General features: G+C 45.3%; 1 protein-coding gene across 1 annotated transcript in view; it reads left to right on the top strand.

Moving 5' to 3' along the window:
• Positions 1 to 17,772, top strand: part of tbcd (tubulin folding cofactor D) — a 125,938-nt gene that overhangs the window by 83,588 nt on the left and 24,578 nt on the right. The window contains exons 16-27 of the mRNA XM_028818650.2: positions 3,457 to 3,514; positions 4,364 to 4,393; positions 8,632 to 8,717; positions 11,549 to 11,629; positions 12,363 to 12,436; positions 12,519 to 12,636; positions 15,498 to 15,558; positions 15,649 to 15,671; positions 16,110 to 16,141; positions 16,424 to 16,486; positions 16,579 to 16,655; positions 16,939 to 17,020. Of these exons, the coding sequence (XP_028674483.2) occupies positions 3,457 to 3,514; positions 4,364 to 4,393; positions 8,632 to 8,717; positions 11,549 to 11,629; positions 12,363 to 12,436; positions 12,519 to 12,636; positions 15,498 to 15,558; positions 15,649 to 15,671; positions 16,110 to 16,141; positions 16,424 to 16,486; positions 16,579 to 16,655; positions 16,939 to 17,020 (785 nt within the window). The remainder of the gene's footprint in view (positions 1 to 3,456; positions 3,515 to 4,363; positions 4,394 to 8,631; positions 8,718 to 11,548; positions 11,630 to 12,362; positions 12,437 to 12,518; positions 12,637 to 15,497; positions 15,559 to 15,648; positions 15,672 to 16,109; positions 16,142 to 16,423; positions 16,487 to 16,578; positions 16,656 to 16,938; positions 17,021 to 17,772) is intronic.

The following is a 17,772-nucleotide window of genomic DNA, read 5'->3' on the forward strand; positions in this document are numbered from 1 at the left end:
TGGCTAAAGAAACGTCAATTATAAGTACAAGGCTGGAGACACTGACCTACAGGAAACAACCTCCAAAAACGATTTAGGCGTTTATGTTGGCACAACATTTTCATCATTTAAGCAATGTGCAGAGCAAATAAAAAGTTAGATTATATAGTAAAAACTGTTGAATAAAAATCGAGGGATGTTATGCTCAGACTATATAATGCACTTGTGAGACTGCGTCTGGAGTATCGTGTTCCGTTTCTTGTCACTACGCTACACGAAAGACATAGCAGCACTTGAAGCTGTGCAGAGGAGAGCAACCAAGAGCATCAAAAGATCTGCCAAACTCCGAGAGTCAAACGTGTTTAGTCTCAAGCAGAGGAGACTGCATGGGGACCTAATCCAGATCTTCAGACTTCTCAGAGGCATCAATAAGGCAGACCCAGCAGAGTTCTTTCAGCTTACTGGTGAATCACATACTCATGGGATCCAGTGGAAATTAAGGGAAGGAGCATGTAGGACTGAAACCAGGAAGCACTTCTTTATGCAGAGAGTTGTAGGAATCAAAGTACTGGGACATGGAGTGGAAGCAGAAACTTTGACAACCTTGAAGAAGTATTTGATGTGATGTGGGGACAGCTTAGCTATTAACTAAATAAGTGAGCCTGATGGACTAAATGGTCTCCTCTCATTTCTCGAATGTCTTATGTTCGTATGGTGTCATCTATCTGACCGTTTTCTTATTTTCCAGTTAATCTATCATTTACCAATGAGCACCCCTGGAGTAGTTGCAGGATTTTTGCACTCAAAGTTGTTTGCCTTATTGCTCTGCTTGTTGTTAATTATCATTATTGGGATACAATTAAGGGAATAAACTACACAGAAAAAGGCAAATTAATAGGAAAACAACCAAAGAGAGTTAAGCATTTAAAGCTATGGCAAAAATATAAATATTTGCAAATTAAATGTAAAACTCATACTGTTGTGCTTTTCCAAATGTAGAATAAGGAAACAAAAACCTCTAATTAAATGAGATGAGTTGGGAGATGAAAGGACTCACTGGTTGTGAAAATGGTTGGAACAAAAACCTGTCGCCACAGGTGGTCCCAAGGACTCCGTCCGAGAAGATAGATAGATAGATATGTAAAAGGCACTATATAATAGATAGATAGATAGATACTTTATTAATCCCAAGGGGAAATTCCCATACTGCAGCAGCAGCATACTGATACAAAACAATATTAAATTAAAGAGTAATAAAAATGCAGGTAAAAACAGACAATAACTTTGAATAATGTTAACGTTTACCCCCCAGGTGGACTTGAACAGTCGCATAGTGTGGTGGAGGAACGATCTCCTCAGTCTGTCAGTGGAGCAGGGCGGTGACAGCAGTCTGTCGCTGAAGCTGCTCTTCTGTCTGGAGAGGATCCTGTTCAGTAGATTCTCCATGATTGACAGGAGTCTGCTCAGCGCCCTTCGCTCTGCCACGGATGTCAGACTGTCCAGCTCCGTGCCTACAATAGAGCCTGCCTTCCTCACCAGTTTGTCCAGGAGTGAGGCGTCTCTCTTCTTTATGCTGCCTCCCCAGCACACCACCGCGTAGAAGAGGGCGCTTGCCACAACCGTCTGATAGAACATCTACAGCATCTTATTGCAGATGTTGAAGGACGCCAGCCTTCTAATGAAGTATAACTGGCTCTGTCCTCTCTTGCACAGAGCAACAGTATTGGCAGTCCAGTTTATCATCCAGCTGCACTCCCAGGTATTTATAGGTCTGCACCATCTGCACACAGTCACCTCTGATGATCACGGGGTCCATGAGGGGCCTGGTTCTCCTAAAGTCCACCACCAGCTCCTTGGTTTTGCTGGTGTTCAGGTGTAGGTGGTTTGAGTCGCACCTTTTAACAAAGTCCTTGATGAGGTTCCTATACTCCTCCTCCTGCCCAACTCCTGATGCAGCCCACGATAGCAGTGTCATCAGCGAACTTTTGCACGTGGCAGGACTCAGAGTTGTATTGGAGGTCCGATGGCTGAACAGGACCGGAGAAAGTACAGTCCCTCAGTTTTAGACAAATGAAAGGAGACCATTCAGTCCATCATACTCGTCTGATTAGCCAGTAGCTAAACTGTTCTTGTGTCGTCTACAGATACATTTAAAACAGCTATCCAAGTTTTTGCTTCATCTGTTGATATTTATTTCTATAAGAGTCTGTCATGGTGAACGCTATCCCTGCACATATAGGGAGTCATTGCCAGTGCTGGCCAGGCAGTTCTGCCTTGTGTTCCTGTCATGGTCATTGGCTGTGTGTGTGTTTTAGAGTCTTGCCTTGCTCACCGCTGTCCTACTGTTAGGCCAGTCAAGGTTCATCTTAAGTCTGAGTATTCGGAGGAGTCTGAGCAGTAGATGCTTATCTCAAAGGCATTGACAAAGGAGATCCAGCAACATTCTTTCAGCTTAAGGGTGGCTCACGTACTTGAGGACATCAGTGGATTTAAGACTTCTTTACGCAAAGAGTTGTGGGACTCTGGAACAAACTACCAAGTCGTGCAGTTGAAGGATAAACCTTGACAACCTTTAAGAAGAATCTGGACGAAATATTGGGACAGCTGAACAAACGAGAGATAAATGGACTCCTCTTAGTTGTCACATTTCTTACGTTTCTTTCATTCTCATGTAGTGCAGACCTCTTTATTATTTTTGACACCCACTTGTCATTACTGCCACTGTTATGGGTGACTTTATGCCAGGATGACGAGGGTCAGTAACAAGCTGGTCAAACAACAAGACGCAGTGGGGAAACAGGAGGATGCGTTTTTAAAAATGAGATTGGGAATTGCTGGGTATGGGCGCACTGTGCCTGTCGGCAGGGTGCCTGGTAAGATTCAGAGTGGCACTGCCGCTTCAAGGAACACCTGTTTACTGTTGCACCTGACAATACGCCCTCTGAAGAGACTCACTGAACCGGCAGGACTTGCAGTGTTTTGTTCAAATCTTAAGTGTGTCATGTTCAGAGGGGAAACAAAAAACTGCCTGTTGCCTCAAGGCGTGAAAGGGAGAGAGCAAGATGCCGGTGCCTCAGTAACGTCTTTTGCTGATAAGGCACAAGAACTGGAAATGGCACTGATCTGTCATTCTAATGGGTGGCTCCTGTTCCTCCGTCATGCCTGCAGTCTTCTAGATCATCTTGCATGGCTGAAATTCCAGAGTTTTGTTACCCCTTCCTTGTCCGGTCCCAGTGGTGGTGGAGGGCCACTAGAGCGTCAAAACAATTTTTGAATGACAGGTGGTGGCACTGTGGGAGGCGCTGGCAACCCTTTCCTTTCCTCTTTGCGTTGAGCTCTTTAAGTGGAAATGGCAGAAGGAAGACTCAACTGTTGCCTCAGAATTTCCTTCTCCGATGGCCTTGCTGTTTGAATTTATGTTTGTTCCGCTTCCGAATTCATTTTCAGACTCACCTGTCTGTGTCTCTTGTCCCCTAGTGCCCTGCTTATCGCTGCTGTATTTGATCGCAATGTGAACTGCAGGAGGGCGGCATCGGTAAGTTTTAATGTAGAGCGGGTGTGAAGGGCTTTTCACTGCTAAACTCGTACATTTGGGAGTGTGCAGTCAGAATGGGGCCTCAGGTGGTGCTTAGCAAAGTCCCAAAGCAGTCGCCCTGTTGGAGGGGTGGGTAACATGGCAGAGCACCACTTAACCTCTGTTACGCTGCTCTTGTGTTCATCCATCCATCCATTTTCCTACCCAGCTTTTCTGGAGAAGGGCTGCAGGGCAGCTCATCAGTCATAGGACACAAGGCAAGAACAACACCAGGGCATGATGCCAGTCCACTGCAAGATGAATACACACACACACTCACTCACTCACTAGGGCACATGTAGCAGTGCTGTTTTATATAACCTGCACATCTTTGGACTGTGGATGGAAACATGAGGGGGAAACCCATGTGGACAATGGGAGAACATGCACACACCATGAAGGGTGCAAGCCATCTTGTGTTCTTGTTTATCCTTGCCAGTACAAGCAGCACATCAGTAATGTGTTGGGCAGCAATACTATAAGGTGGCACCAGAGAGGTAATGATTAGAACGTCCCATTTATCAGGACAAAGTAAAATCAGGAAAAATATTAACAAGGATTTCAAGAGCCGTGATTTGTGTGCCAGCAGGAGTTGTGAGAAGCATGCAGGGTGAGTCTCAGCATGGCACAGTGACTGTCCTCACATAGAGAGTAAGAGCAGCCAGGCACAGGTTGGACAAGCTGTTCTCAGCGGGCCTTGTGGGATCCAAACGGCTCTGACTACTTACTGCAATCTCTGCTGTTTCGCTCCTGAGCTGTTCCTCTGGAGTCGCTTATGACATTTCTTTTTTTTTTTTTTTCCCTTTGTAGGCTGCCTTCCAGGAAAATGTTGGGCGGCAGGTATGATTCATTTCTGTTTGGTTAAATTACATGCTAAGATACTCTCGATTCATCATTAGGCCGTGTTTTACATAAATAGATGTGCAGTCAGACAAAGCAGAATTTAGTAGGTGGCACAGAGTGGAGTAGAGGCATTAATTTAAGCAAGAGCAGCCTTTAAGGAGAGCATGTCCTACTCTTTGTCAGCTCCAGTTCTCCACGTATTGATCTAAAACTTAAATGATTTTTTTTTTTTTTAACCATTTCAATAACACTACTTGAGCTTCTTCATACATGCACCTTGCAGGCAAAAATAGTTTTCAGACTTACAAAATGACATACAGGTTGGGCACAAGACCATCGTATGAACCAGATGTGTAAAGCCTTTCTTGGAAAAGTGTCCTCAGAGCTGTGCTTAGCACCTTGTCGTGTTACTGTCACAGCCTGAAGACTGACTCGCGCCATAGTTGTTGCTGAGTTGTTTTTACTTCCTTTTTCCATTTTTTTTACTGTGTGTAATGGTCTAGAAATTTAGGAAATATATTCCCATTTGTTTATAAGTGAATCACAAGTAAACGTAGCAACTGCTTCCATGTTTCTACTCTGTGAACATTAACAAGTGAAGTGACTCACTCGGACCTCCATAGGCAATCAGTGGTAGGGGTAGGACTGACAACTCTGTGACTTACCTTCCTTCACCGTAGTCACTAAATGATTATTTAATATATCTAATGACACGTACCTAGTAGTTTAGAGCCTTAGGTCCAGTTATCTACAGTATGCATGTTAAAACCAGGTTGAAAGTGGAGATAGAACTGGCAACGTTATCCTTTGTAATTGTGCATCTTAGCCACAAGAGGGCATGCGATGTAATCCCTTTATTTTGTGGAGCATCTTTATGTACTGAGCGTGAGTTTGAGATATACTGAGTACGCAGTTTCCACTGTTCCACGCAAGTTCAGCAATCTTACGCTTTATTACTGTCACCGTAGCCACTAGAGGGCATGCGTGAGCACACCTTTATTTCATATAGTATGACATCTTCCTATAGTTAGCGCCATCTTGAGACACCTACATAGCACAGTACTGAATGGTTTCTGTGTACATACTACATATTTTACACATTGCAATGATTTTGATAATATTTTGTTTTATTCTTTGTTTACTTTGATTTTTTTTTGATGCCAATTATTGTAAGGTTGAGCAATTTGCCGTTATGGGAGTGCTGTGAGCGTGCAGGTAATGAAGAGTGCTATACATGTTGGTCAGACATGGAATGGAAGTAAGAATTTCAGTGTACCCTGTGCAGTGGATATAAAAAGTCTACACACCCCTGCCAAAATGGCAGATTTTTTATAACAAAAAAATGAAACCTAGATATATCCTGTTAGAACTTATTCCGCCTTTACTGAAAAATTTCAATCTGTACAATCAGGGTAGAAATGAATCAAACTGTTTAGTTGAAAGAGAAAAACAAAATCCTACAAAAACCTGGTTGTTGACTCACCTTAAACTAATACTGAATTGAAGCCCCTTTTGATTTTATGACAGCACTCAGTCTTTTTGGGTTCAAGTCTTGATAGACACATCTGGGTTGGCGATTTTTGCCCACTCCTCCAGATCTGTCAAATTCCGAAGGCATCTCATGTACCCAGCTGTCTTCAGGTCACCCCACAGGTCTGTGTGGACTCTGACTGGGCCATTCCAGAACATTGAGTTGATTCTGATGTATGATTTGGGTCGTTTTCATGCTCAAAGATCAAGTTCCTCTTCAGCTTCCTTGCAGACATTTGAAGATTTTGTGCCACTGATACTTGGAGCTCTTCATGATTCCACCCATCTTGACTAAAGCCCCAGTTCCAGCTGAAGAAAAGCAGCCCCCAACCCCTGATGCTGCCTCCATCTTGCGTGGGTCTCATGGTGTTCTTTTGATGGTGTGCTATGTTGTTTTTGCACCAGACATACCTTTTAGAATTATGGCCAAATAGTTCGACTTTGCTCTCATCAGACCATGATATGTTTTTTCACATGGTTGTGGGGGACTCTGTGCACCTTTTTGCAAAGTTTAGCTGGGCTTGGATGTTTTTCTTTGTGAGAACAGGCTTTCATCTTGCTAACTTTCCCCACAACCCAGACATACGAAGAATACGACTGATTGTTGTCACATGTAGGAAACAACCAGAACTTGCCAGGAAATCCTGAAGCAGTGTCGCTGTAGGCCTCATGGTGGCCTCCCTGACCAGTGTTCTCCTTGGTGTATCCTCAGTCTTGGAGGGACATCCTCATCTTGGTAGGGTCACTGTTAAGCCATATTTTCTCCCACTTGTTGATGACTGTCCTCACGGTCCTCCATGGGATGTTTAGTGCCTCGGATACTTTTTTTGTACCCCTGATACCTTTCAATGATGAGATCCCGTTCATGTTTTAAAGGCTCTTTGCGGACCATGGCCTTACGTATCTGAATAATCCTACATGAAGAGTCAGACTATCTGAGCTCAGTCCTGTGTCCTGCGTATTCTAATTACTGTTTGAGACGCGGGTTCTTGTGATTGGTTGATTCTTAACGCAGCCTCATCCTTAACTATTAAAGGGGGTACACACTCATGCCACCAGGTTTTTGTAGGATTTTATTTTCCCTGAACAGTTTCTGATTTGTTTTCACCTTTATTGTATAGAGTAGTAAAAAAATAGGAAGAAGACAGAAAAACGTTTGGGGATGGCCACCCTGTATACCGAAAAATCAGAACAGTAAAGAAAACACATCTGTAGCAGGCAGAGTCCAAAACCGAACTAACTAGTCGATTAGAGAAAGTGCTGGAGTCGGGGAGGCCGGAACAGGAACTGATGTGGCAGGTACAGTAGATGGGTTCTGGGTATCGGAAGTGACGTCATCAGTGGGTAGACCAGTGGTGATGTCACTAAGGGGCACATTCCTCGGCAGGTCTGCAGAGGGACAACAGGAGAGAGGATCACATGACGATGCCAACCCCTGGTCTGGCTGAGAAATAACACAATTTGAGCCTGTAAACCGTCTCCCATGTGCACGTGTCTGACAAAAGATTGTAATTTTGCAACAAAAGTGGAATTAGTTCTGACAGGATTTATCATGGTTTCATTTTTTATTATATAAAATCTGTGATTTTGGTAGGGGTGTGTCGACTTTTTATATCCACTGTACGTGTGGCAATACTACCATTACATGACAAAAGTGAAACGCTGTAGATAGCAGGAGGCCAAACTGCATTAATTTTATTTTAATAGAACACATTTACCAGAATAAATGCCATCCAAGGTACTTTACATTCCATTTTTTCCATATTTTTATAATATCGCCACTGGCCGGGGCAACTCACTTCTGTCCTTATGGCAATTAACCATTGAACGTTGTGACGTAGTCACAGGGGGGGCACGCTGCCTAAAACTTTAAATTGCAGCTTTCTGTAGTGAGCACCTGCTCAGGACACACGTCGTGTACGCAGTACGGTGAAACTCTTACTTGTATGTGCCAATCAACATGGAAGACATCAGAGAGCCGAGAGAACGGTGCTTAACAACCCAGTGACTTGGCTATGGGAGTAGCACACCAGTTAAATTTGATTTTTTATAACATCTTTTTTATTGTACTGTTTGCTTATTTCCTTATTTGGGCAATTCGTGGCACTAGCATATGAAAGCACTTACAGACCAGCTCAGTGCGGGCAGTCCATGAGGGCACCAGGGGCAGCGCTTTAGGGTCCTGTGCTGTGCTGCCTGCCTGCCTGCCTGCCCGCTTCCTTGAAGGACGGCCCCAAGTGAGTGGTTGGCTGATGTTTAAAAGACTTGACTGTCTGTTAGTTTAAAGCTCACTGATAATTGTTCTATTAAAAAGGCACTCTGGGTAATAATTGACAGTGCACTTGATTCTGTTCACAGTTGTTTGCAGGCCGGCTGCTGTAATTTGAGGCCACGTCACTGCCAGCTTGAATATCTGAAGGAATTCTGTCAAAACAAGCCACTCTGTAGATGACATGAGGTGGCGGGTGTTTCCCACGTTTGCGCCTGAAAGGTTTCCTCGGGGGACACATGCATGCCACCTAGCGTAGACATAGCCATGAGCAGCAGAAACCTGGGGTGACCCTCTTCTTCTGTGTAACAAGCTGCTGACACTGCGGTGTTGCCTGGACCACTGACATAATCGTTACAGTTGAGGGTGTTGAGTGGTTTGAGCTTCTCCGTTCTTGTAAGTAACTCCTTCCTCTCCTCTCCGTTTTTCCCCACAGGGTACCTTCCCACATGGCATTGAGATTGTCACCGCGGCAGATTACTTTGCTGTTGGGATTCGGACAAACTGCTTCTTAACAATCAGGTGAGGACACTGAAAACAGCAAGGTGCCGTCTCTTATTAAAACTCCTTCTAGTTCGGTCCTGTACAAGCTGCCTGTAGATGAGTGACAAAGGCAGGGCAGCAGCCAGAGAGGTTTTTTTTTTTTTCTCTTCGAACATGCCACCTTCCTTTTTTAAAAGCTATAGTGAGACACCCCCTCTAGGCATGAGATCAACTTTCTAAGATGATAAAATCATATTTCCTTATTTTTGAGAAGACATATACTATGTGTGTTTGTGGAAACCTGAGATGGGACAGATGCCAGTGATGCTTATTTGAATTACTCGTGCCCTGTACTCTGCCAGTTGGACTTATAAAAACAAGGAAGAGTAGAGGAGCGTGACTTCAAAGACAGGCAAATATCTGGCCAAACACAGAAGGAAAAGAAAATCGGAGAAAATAAATAAGATGGCTGTTCACTGGAAAAAAGGTGAGGGGGAGAAGATGGCCAGGGCAGCCATTTTGACCTCTCGTCACCTGCCCCTGGTATGTTGCCCCTTGGGAGGCAAAAGACAAAATGGAAAAGTAAGCACCCTGAGGAAGTGACCAGGAGTGTTTTTTTTTTTTTTTTTTTTTGCAAAGATTACATCTCATCTGTTGCTGTGCCGCCGCTGCACCTTCCAAGTGGCGTACTGCTGATCAGCCCGCTGTCCCACATGCCAACTGGGGGGTATGTCAGAAATGCCGTTCCACTCCTGTCTGCCTGTCTGTCCTGCTTGCTGGAATGTCACCTCAAACAGACTACAGCAGCCTGAAGGGGTGTTTTGAAATCCTTTTACTGTGAGTACGTGACAGCAGCGAGCATCGTGGCACTTCCTGGAACACAGAACTGAAAGTGCGCATTGGCAGTTCAGAAGAGGAGCAAGACGTCGGGCAGCCCTGCTCATTTTAGTTTTGTCCATCTAATTTCTGAATGTTTCTGGTTCATAACGGGGTTAGCAGCAGCAGCAGTGACGGTCTGTACTGGCAGCTCTGGGCACAGGCAGGATGGTCACACAGGGCCAAATCAGAGTTGCTTGTTAAGCTAACTGGAACATGTTTGGGTTGCATGAGAAAAGTGTAGCAACCAGAAAAAAATCAGGTAGAGAAAATGAAAATGCCCCCTAGACAGTCGCCAGGGGCTCAACTGAGCCCAAGTCAGTGGAAATGTAAGGAGAGCGACAGACACCTGGAATAAGCGACCAAGTAGTGCGGTAGACAGTCAGGCTTCAGGGACTTTCAAAACTTGACTTGATGATTTTTTGGAACAAATAGCTTTGTTGTGCTGAGTGGCCTGTTCTCGTCCAGAGTGTCCTAATGCTCTAAAGAAGATTTACTGTCCTGGAATTGACTGGCATGAGTGCCAATGGCCATGCACTGTTTACCTTTAATTATCCTCTTTGCTTTTCTAAGGCAGTGAGTGTTGTAAACGTCCTGCACGACAGGCAGCTGGGTGCCAATCCTATTCACCACCTTCTGCAGCACTTTGTAGGTGTCCTGCCAGGGTGTGCTAGTTAGGATGGACTCCACTGTCTACCTGTAGAAGTTTGTGTGAACAGGTGGACAATTTCAGGCTGCCCCGAGATATCTGAAGTAGGAAAGGTGTTGGTGAACCTTTTGGAAAAGAAACAAAATGTGTGGGGCCCACTTCAGTGAATCAGTGATAGTCACTTCTAGAAAGTTCAGTCTGCTCACCCTTCTGACATCATCCCCTCTGACGGACATGGACGTGTGGTCTGCTTTCTGTTTCCTGAAGTCTGTGAGCAGCTCCTTGAGTTAAAGGAATACCTCAGGCCTATGTAGTTTGTATTGATGACCAGGAAAAAAATTAAATCTAATGTTTTCATGCAGAAAAAAAATATTTCTGAAAGAATAGAAGAAAATGGCATGAAGGTCTACGTTGAGGAGGTTGGTGGTCAGCTTTGATGGCACATTTGTGTTAAATGCTGAGCAGTAGTCTATAATCGGGACCCTGGTGTAACAGTTTTTATTATCCAGATGAGCCAGGATGGTATGAAATGCAGGAGATAAAGCGGACCACTAGAGGTGATGTGCCAACTGGGAGCGATCTGTCTTTGACGTCTAGTTTTTCTTAATTAAACATCCGTTGTTTCCAAATCAATTTGAATTTGAATCTTCTTGGATACCTTTCACTGTTTCAGTTTATCTCCTATCTGTGTCCTCCCTGTTGTTGGATTTGCACCTGTAATAACGTTTCCTTCCATTTCAGTTTTCAAATGCTGCTTAAATAAATTGATCTTTTCTTCCTTCCTGCCTCATGCATTGGAGTAAGCTGTCCTAGAAATGGGAAAATAAGTGGCTTTTGTTTAAATAATAAACCTGCGCGTTCGCCTACTCAGATTCTAACACTGTCTAATGTCCCAGAGACCTCTGGTGCTCAAGTTCTGTGTGTTTTGCTCTTTTTGGACGCAGCTCTCCTTTCTTCCTCTCACACTAAGCGTGCATCTACACTGTCAGGAGAGGACGGTTGTGGTGCTTCTGTCAGGATGGACGTGCTCTCGGAGTGACCCAGGCACCTGTCTTCACCGTCTTTCAGCTTGGGTCCTCCGCCTTGCCTGTTGAGTCTTGCTCAAGGAGCTAACGAGCTGCCCTGAGTCTTGAAGTGCTTGTCATACGTATGCAAATGCCGAAGAGCTGAATGCAAATGGAGTGGCCTCCTTCAAAGCTGGCGCTGTGCGGTTATGTGTGTCTGTAAATAGGGGCAGCTCGGGTTACTGGGGCGGCCTGGGAAGTTGAGGCATTGCCCATTGCTCTTGTGTATTCTCCTGCTGCAGCTTACACTTAACGTCTTTTCTAATTTTATTTCTTTTCAGTGTGTATGTGGCCAGCTTTGCAGAGTATACCAAACCCATGATCGATCATTTGGTGGACAAGAAGATCAATCACTGGGATGGGTAAGAAGAGTAAAGGTGTCTCCAAAAGTGGCTTTCCAACAACTCTTTGTTTTGATATCTGAAAACAGGACATTTATTTGAGCCTCACAAACTTTTGGGGCAAAGGATATGTTCATCTAGCCTAGTTTAAGTTAAAGGGTCTCAGATCTGTTTTCTGGGCTCCCTGCTTATAACAGTGAATACCACTTTGCACTACACACAAGTCCTGTAAACCTTTTGGATCCAAAAATATTTCAGCTTATAGAAGGTAGGCCTCACCTTTCAGAAAAGACAGAAATTGCGTTAGAGAAGAGGTTGGCACTCATTTTAGTGGTCTCTAATTGGATGGCCACCAGCAGTTCATCGAAATCCTTTTTTTCTGTAAATCTCTTGCAGGTCAGTTTTATTTCAGCAGACGCTAATTCCGCAGTGCCGCGGGCCTGTGCCCAAAGACACCAGGGATTGACTTACCGGTAATTTAGGCTCAGTCCCAAAAACGGATATTTGAACACATTGACATTTTTGTTTTGAAATGTAAGTTAGGGTAACTTGAGGTTTTTTGGTTTAATTAGAATTTCTCCATCACTAGAGGCAAGTTGTGAAGGACAGGAGTGTCACTGGGTGTTTGTTTTTAACATTTCTTTCTTGAGCAAATAGCCTGTCCCTGCACCGCAGCTCCTTCACCCCTCAAAATTTGCATTTGTTTTCTACACGCCAACATGCAGGTTTTCATTTCAAGTCTTGTCTTGAATAGGGCAATTCGAGAGCTGGCTACCAGATCCCTGCATAACCTCACTCCACTGGCTCCAGAATACATGGCACACACAGGTAGGTGCCACCTTGTATCTCAATAGTTCTCAAGTGAAATGGTCGAGCCGGCCATAACTGTCTTGTCGTCTTCTGTGCTCAGTTATACCAAAGCTGTTGCCCTTGACTGTGGGTATGGATCTGCACACCCGTCATGGATCAATCCTGGCATGTGCAGAAATTACACACGCACTTTACAGACTGGCAGCAGCACAGGACAGGTAGGCTCTTTAGTTCAATGCATCTTAATTTGTTTTTTAATGGCTTCCTTAATTCGCTCCCTTTTTTAAAAATTGCCACAAATGCACAGCAGTGAGGTTTGGTAGCCCCCTGTGTGCACCGTGGCTCCAAAACATTAGGACATTAGAAAAGATTGGACAAGAACAGGACATTCGGTCTTTCAAAGCTCATCAATCCTATATACCTGATTTCTCCAAAATAACATTAAGTTGAAAGTTGAAGGTCCCAGAAGTCTGCATGTTCAAGCACACTAGTGAAGTTTAGTGGTCAACTCCATCAGTCCATCTTCTAAACCCACTAATCCAGGGCAGCTAGAGCCCAGCAAGCATTTGGGACGAGGCAGGAACACCACCTGGGCAGACGCCAGTCCATCGCAGGGCGACCACACCAAGGGGCAGTTTGACGTCACCAGCCCACCTAACCTGCATATCTTTGGACTGTGGGAGGAAACCAATGAGGACACAGGAGAAGAAGCACCGTCTGTGCAGGGAGTACCCGGGATGCAAACCCAGGTCTCCTCCTTATTGTGAGCTAACAGCACTACCACTGCACCACCCTGCTGCCCGCGGGGAACTCCAAATAGTAAACATTTCTACACAAGACAAATAGAATCGGCACGGACTGCAATTGTTTAGTTTTTTGTTGTATTTTAGGGATTTTCTCAAATACTTGGATATGGCGCTTGTGTCGGGAGGCTCGGCCTGTGCTGCCTGCCTCCTTGCCAGTAGTCAGAAAGTTAACTGTGTGCCAGCTAGATAAACATGATGTAGTGCCAGTCCAGCAAACTAACAGCCCTGTCATGGCCTTTTGGTGCTTACCTATTGGAGGAATATAGATCTATATTGTGGACGCTAGAGGCGCTGTTGCCCCGTGAAACCCACCAGACAGACGTCCAAAGACACACTTGTAAAAGCACCAAGAAGAATTCTTGAATATTTTTCTTCCAATAAAGTACACAAAGCACCGCACACTCCACAATTCACAATACTCAATAATAATCAATACAATAATCACAATCTTCCACTCCTCCCAGCAGCTCCGTCACTCTGCCACCCAACTCTGGCTCTCCCTGATGGATTTCCCAAAGTCCTTTAAATAGTCCATGACCCGAAAGTGTTCCTTCTCCGGGTCAAACTCTACATCATCCTTCCTCAAGTAGCCCAGAAGTACTGCGGGCTTCCGTCCTCGTGCCTCCAAAGTACTTCTGGGTCGTAATAACAGGAGGAGTCCTCAGGTTCCTTGTGAGCTCCCTCTGGTGGCACCCAACAGTGTTGAGGAAACGGACCCCATGTCTCATGATGCCCTGTTGGGAATCTGGGGAACCATTTCCGTCCAGGGGAGCTGCCATCTAGTGTCCCGGGGGAGGCAGTATCCTAAAAAGCCTGCTTTTCCTCCTCTTTTCTGTTCAGGGGCGTCTCGGCCAGACTGAAACGCCGGCCGTCCATCACAATATATATATATATATATATATATACACACACATACACAGAAGGAAGGAAAGGGGTGAAACATCTTACAGCTAATGTGTAGTTTCTTGCTAATACTCGTCCACAAGTTGACTCCTTGTGCACATTCATACATTCCCAACCCCATTTGGTGCCAGTTCTGGGTAACAGAAGGCCAGAGCCTATACTGGAAGCACTGGGCACAAGGCAAGTAGCCCTGTGTAGGGCATCACTCCATCACAGGACCCACGGACACTCATACTTACAATTCAATACAATTTATTTTTGTTTAGCCCAAAATCGCACAAGGAGTGCCACGGTGGTCTTTGACAGCCCCCCAGCCTTGACTCTCTAAGAAGACAACGAATAACTCCCAAAAAAAAACCTAGTAGGGAAAAAATGGAAGAAACCTCTGGAAAGGCATTTCAAAGAGAGACCCCTTTCCAGGTAGGTGGATGTCAAAAACGGGGGTCAATACAACACAGAACAGAAGTCATCCTCCATACAATACAATAATAAAATGAAAATATTACAAGTACGGAGCAGAACTGAACAGTAGATGATATCACACAATACGATTTGGATTTGTTCAGAGTCCTGGAGACCTCGGCCATCAAGCTGCCTCACCCTATTGGTCATTCCACAGCTGAGACAGCCAATCCGATGAAAGGACCCCTCTACCCGACGATTCCCACTGCCAGTTAGCCCAATATGCCCGTGTTTTGAGATACGGGTGAAGAGCCCACACAGACAAGGGAGTACGTTCAGACTGCACACAGATAACTGGGGTGGCAGATCTGTGGAGCAGCAGTCGTGCCAGCCGCTGTGTGACCATGCTGGCCCATCGAGCTGCCCGTATTCTTTCCATTTTTTACTTTCACTAAACAAATTCTGTAGCAGTTTGCGTACTTCTAGTAAAGCTGCCATGGCCTCGTTTCCCTTTTAAGAACGACACTGTTACTGGTCACTTTCTGCTTGTCTCGTTTGGGTCTCTTCATCCGGCTTACTCTTCCTTTTGTGGTGTGATGGCTCATTTTTGTAGTCCCCTTACAGTGTTGTTTGTTATAGAAGGGGCTCTTAGAAATACTGCAATAAAGAAACACAGGACAAAGATGGGCAGTGAAAGAGCATTTAGACGGTTCATCTCCTCCTCTCCTGCGGTGGGTTGGCACCCTGCCCGGGATTGGTTCCTGCCTTGTGCCCTGTGTTGGCTGGGATTGGCTCCAGCAGACCCCCGTGACCCTGTGTTTGGATTCAGCGGGTTGGAAAATGGATGGATGGATCTCCTCCGCTCCTGGACTGTTCACCCCACAGACTCCCAGTTTCTGCCTGCTCGTGTTTTCATTCCTTCGTGCGGCTGCCTCACACCAATGCGACTCTTGTGGTTCCATTTACAGGAGTGTGGGTGCCTACCTGTCCGACGAGGCTCTGGAAGGGCTAAGAAACATTCATTACAAGGTGCGTAGGTGGCTGCTTGGCCGTGTGGGCGCAGTCTGTTTCTTGTCAAATGGCCGACATTCTGACTTTTGTTTTTCTTTCCTTCCCCAGCTTGCAGAGAGACAGCTGTACAGGTGAGTCGATGCCCGTATTCTTTCTTTACTTTGACCTGTTCAGTGAGTTCTGGAGTCCGGGCCTTGGCATGAGCCAGAAACGGTGGATTGTTTGGCGTCGAGATGAACAGTTCATAAATAATAATAATAATAATTCATTACATTTATATAGCGCTTGACCTGCCAGTGGTCACATTGAAGAAATTTAAAAACTCTCATAGTGTGTGGTTTGTAAGAAGTGAACATTTAAAACAAATAAACTGGCTTGGCTGTTGTGTAAACGCATTCACTTTAATTCTGTTTCATGTGATCGGCATGCTGGGACATTCCTGTAAGTGTCGGCTCTTAATGGCTGATCTGGATTAAAGGACTGGTCTCAAATATTGAATCTAAATGTTGTGATGGGTGTCCTGAGGTCCACGATTCCTAATGTGTGTGTGTTTTTTCTTTTTTTTTAAGGGGGCTTGGTGGCGAATTAATGAAGCCCGCAGGTAGGGTTTGACTTGGCACAAGTGGGAGTTTGGTGATCTCTCATGCCATAACTACAAAAATCTAAAAACCATCAAAGAGGTCAGCAGGGGGCTGAGGCTTACACAGGGCCGGTGACCAGTGATGAAGATGTCCTGTAACCTTTCATCAGTCACATGAGCCCTACAGTAGGCTGTCTTCAGCCAAGATGTTGTCATTGTCACTGAATCAGTTCATGTCCAGCAGTATTTAGGGTGTGGGGTGGAGGCACCTGCTCACAGATTGTTCCTCTTTTCTATTTTCAGTGTGCTTGCTGATAGAAAAGCTCTCCTCGTCTCAGATCCCCTTTAAGGAGGATGCTATCATTAGTAAGTTTCTGACTTTGTCTTGGCTCTGGTGTCCTCATCTGGCACGCACTTGTCCCCCACTCTCAATGACTGGCTGTGTTGTGTTTCTGAAGGAGAATGGCAAAGGCTTATTGATGACAGCTTGAAGAACCTGCACCTGTGCTCTGCTGCTGCCAAGCCGAAGATTAAGGTACCCATCAACGTGAATCTAAACTTCTCTCACAACTGTCTGCTGGTCTGCTTTGGAGTTTGTTTTATTTTATAGTGGGGTCAATGGAAGTTCTTGTGTGTTTTGCCTTTGCTACTGAATTTCTAGGGCTTGCTTGTGAGCCTTAATGCTCTGCGCCCCAGTTGTCACATCTGAGCTGGCACCGTGGCCCTCTGAGGGCCTAGTCTGTGATGTCAGAGTACCGCAGTGCCAGCAACTTGATTTATGTAATCCTCTGTGATCTCATCTTGTGTTCTTTTTGCAGGATGCTGCCGTTTCTGCCCTTGCAGCTTTATGTAATGAATTTTATAAGCGTGTAGATGGAACTGCCATCGTCGAAGTGCAGGGTAAGGAGCCTCCCATCCCTTTAGCTAAACTGGCTGAGGTGTGAGTGAGCTTGGGTTCAAGGGCACTGTGGCTTGTGTTAAAGTTAGCGCCTACTTTTTTAAAATTATGTTCTAACTGGTGATCTCAGGTGTTTTTTCTGTTTTCCTTTCGTGGTGCTTCTCCAGTTTTGACTTTAGATCTCCAAACCTGGCAGCCTCCGTCCACCGAGTGTGCACAGGCTATTCGTACAGTTCAGGTCAGTCGAGGGAGCTGGCCCAAACATCCACTGAATCCAAACACAGGGTCACGGGGGGGTCTGCTGGGGGCCAATCCCAGCCAACACAGGGCGCAAGGCAGGAACCAATCCTGGGCAGGGTGCCAACCCACTGCAGGACGGACACACACACACACACACACACCGGGGCCAATTTGGGATCGTCAGTGCACCTAACCTGCATGTCTTTGGGTGGTGGGAGGAAACCCACGCAGACACGGGGAGAAGATGCAAACTGGAAGTGAACTCCGGTCTCCTTACTGCGAGGCAGCAGCACTACCACTGCGCCACCGTGCCGCCTTGGCCCAAACAGTTTTCACATGCCATGTGCCATTCTGTCTTTTCATTATTTCTTTGTGCTGTTTTTTCATTTTCATTGCTGTTCTTCGTTTCAAAGGCACTGGTGGGGACGTCACGATACCAGAACCTGTGATGTTTCACAACAGTCAAATATACTGTATATACAGTAAATACTAACAGTAATAGGGGTATATCCAT

Source organism: Erpetoichthys calabaricus, chromosome 14 (assembly GCF_900747795.2).
Source record: "Erpetoichthys calabaricus chromosome 14, fErpCal1.3, whole genome shotgun sequence".
Classification (NCBI taxonomy): Eukaryota; Metazoa; Chordata; class Cladistia; order Polypteriformes; family Polypteridae; genus Erpetoichthys; species Erpetoichthys calabaricus.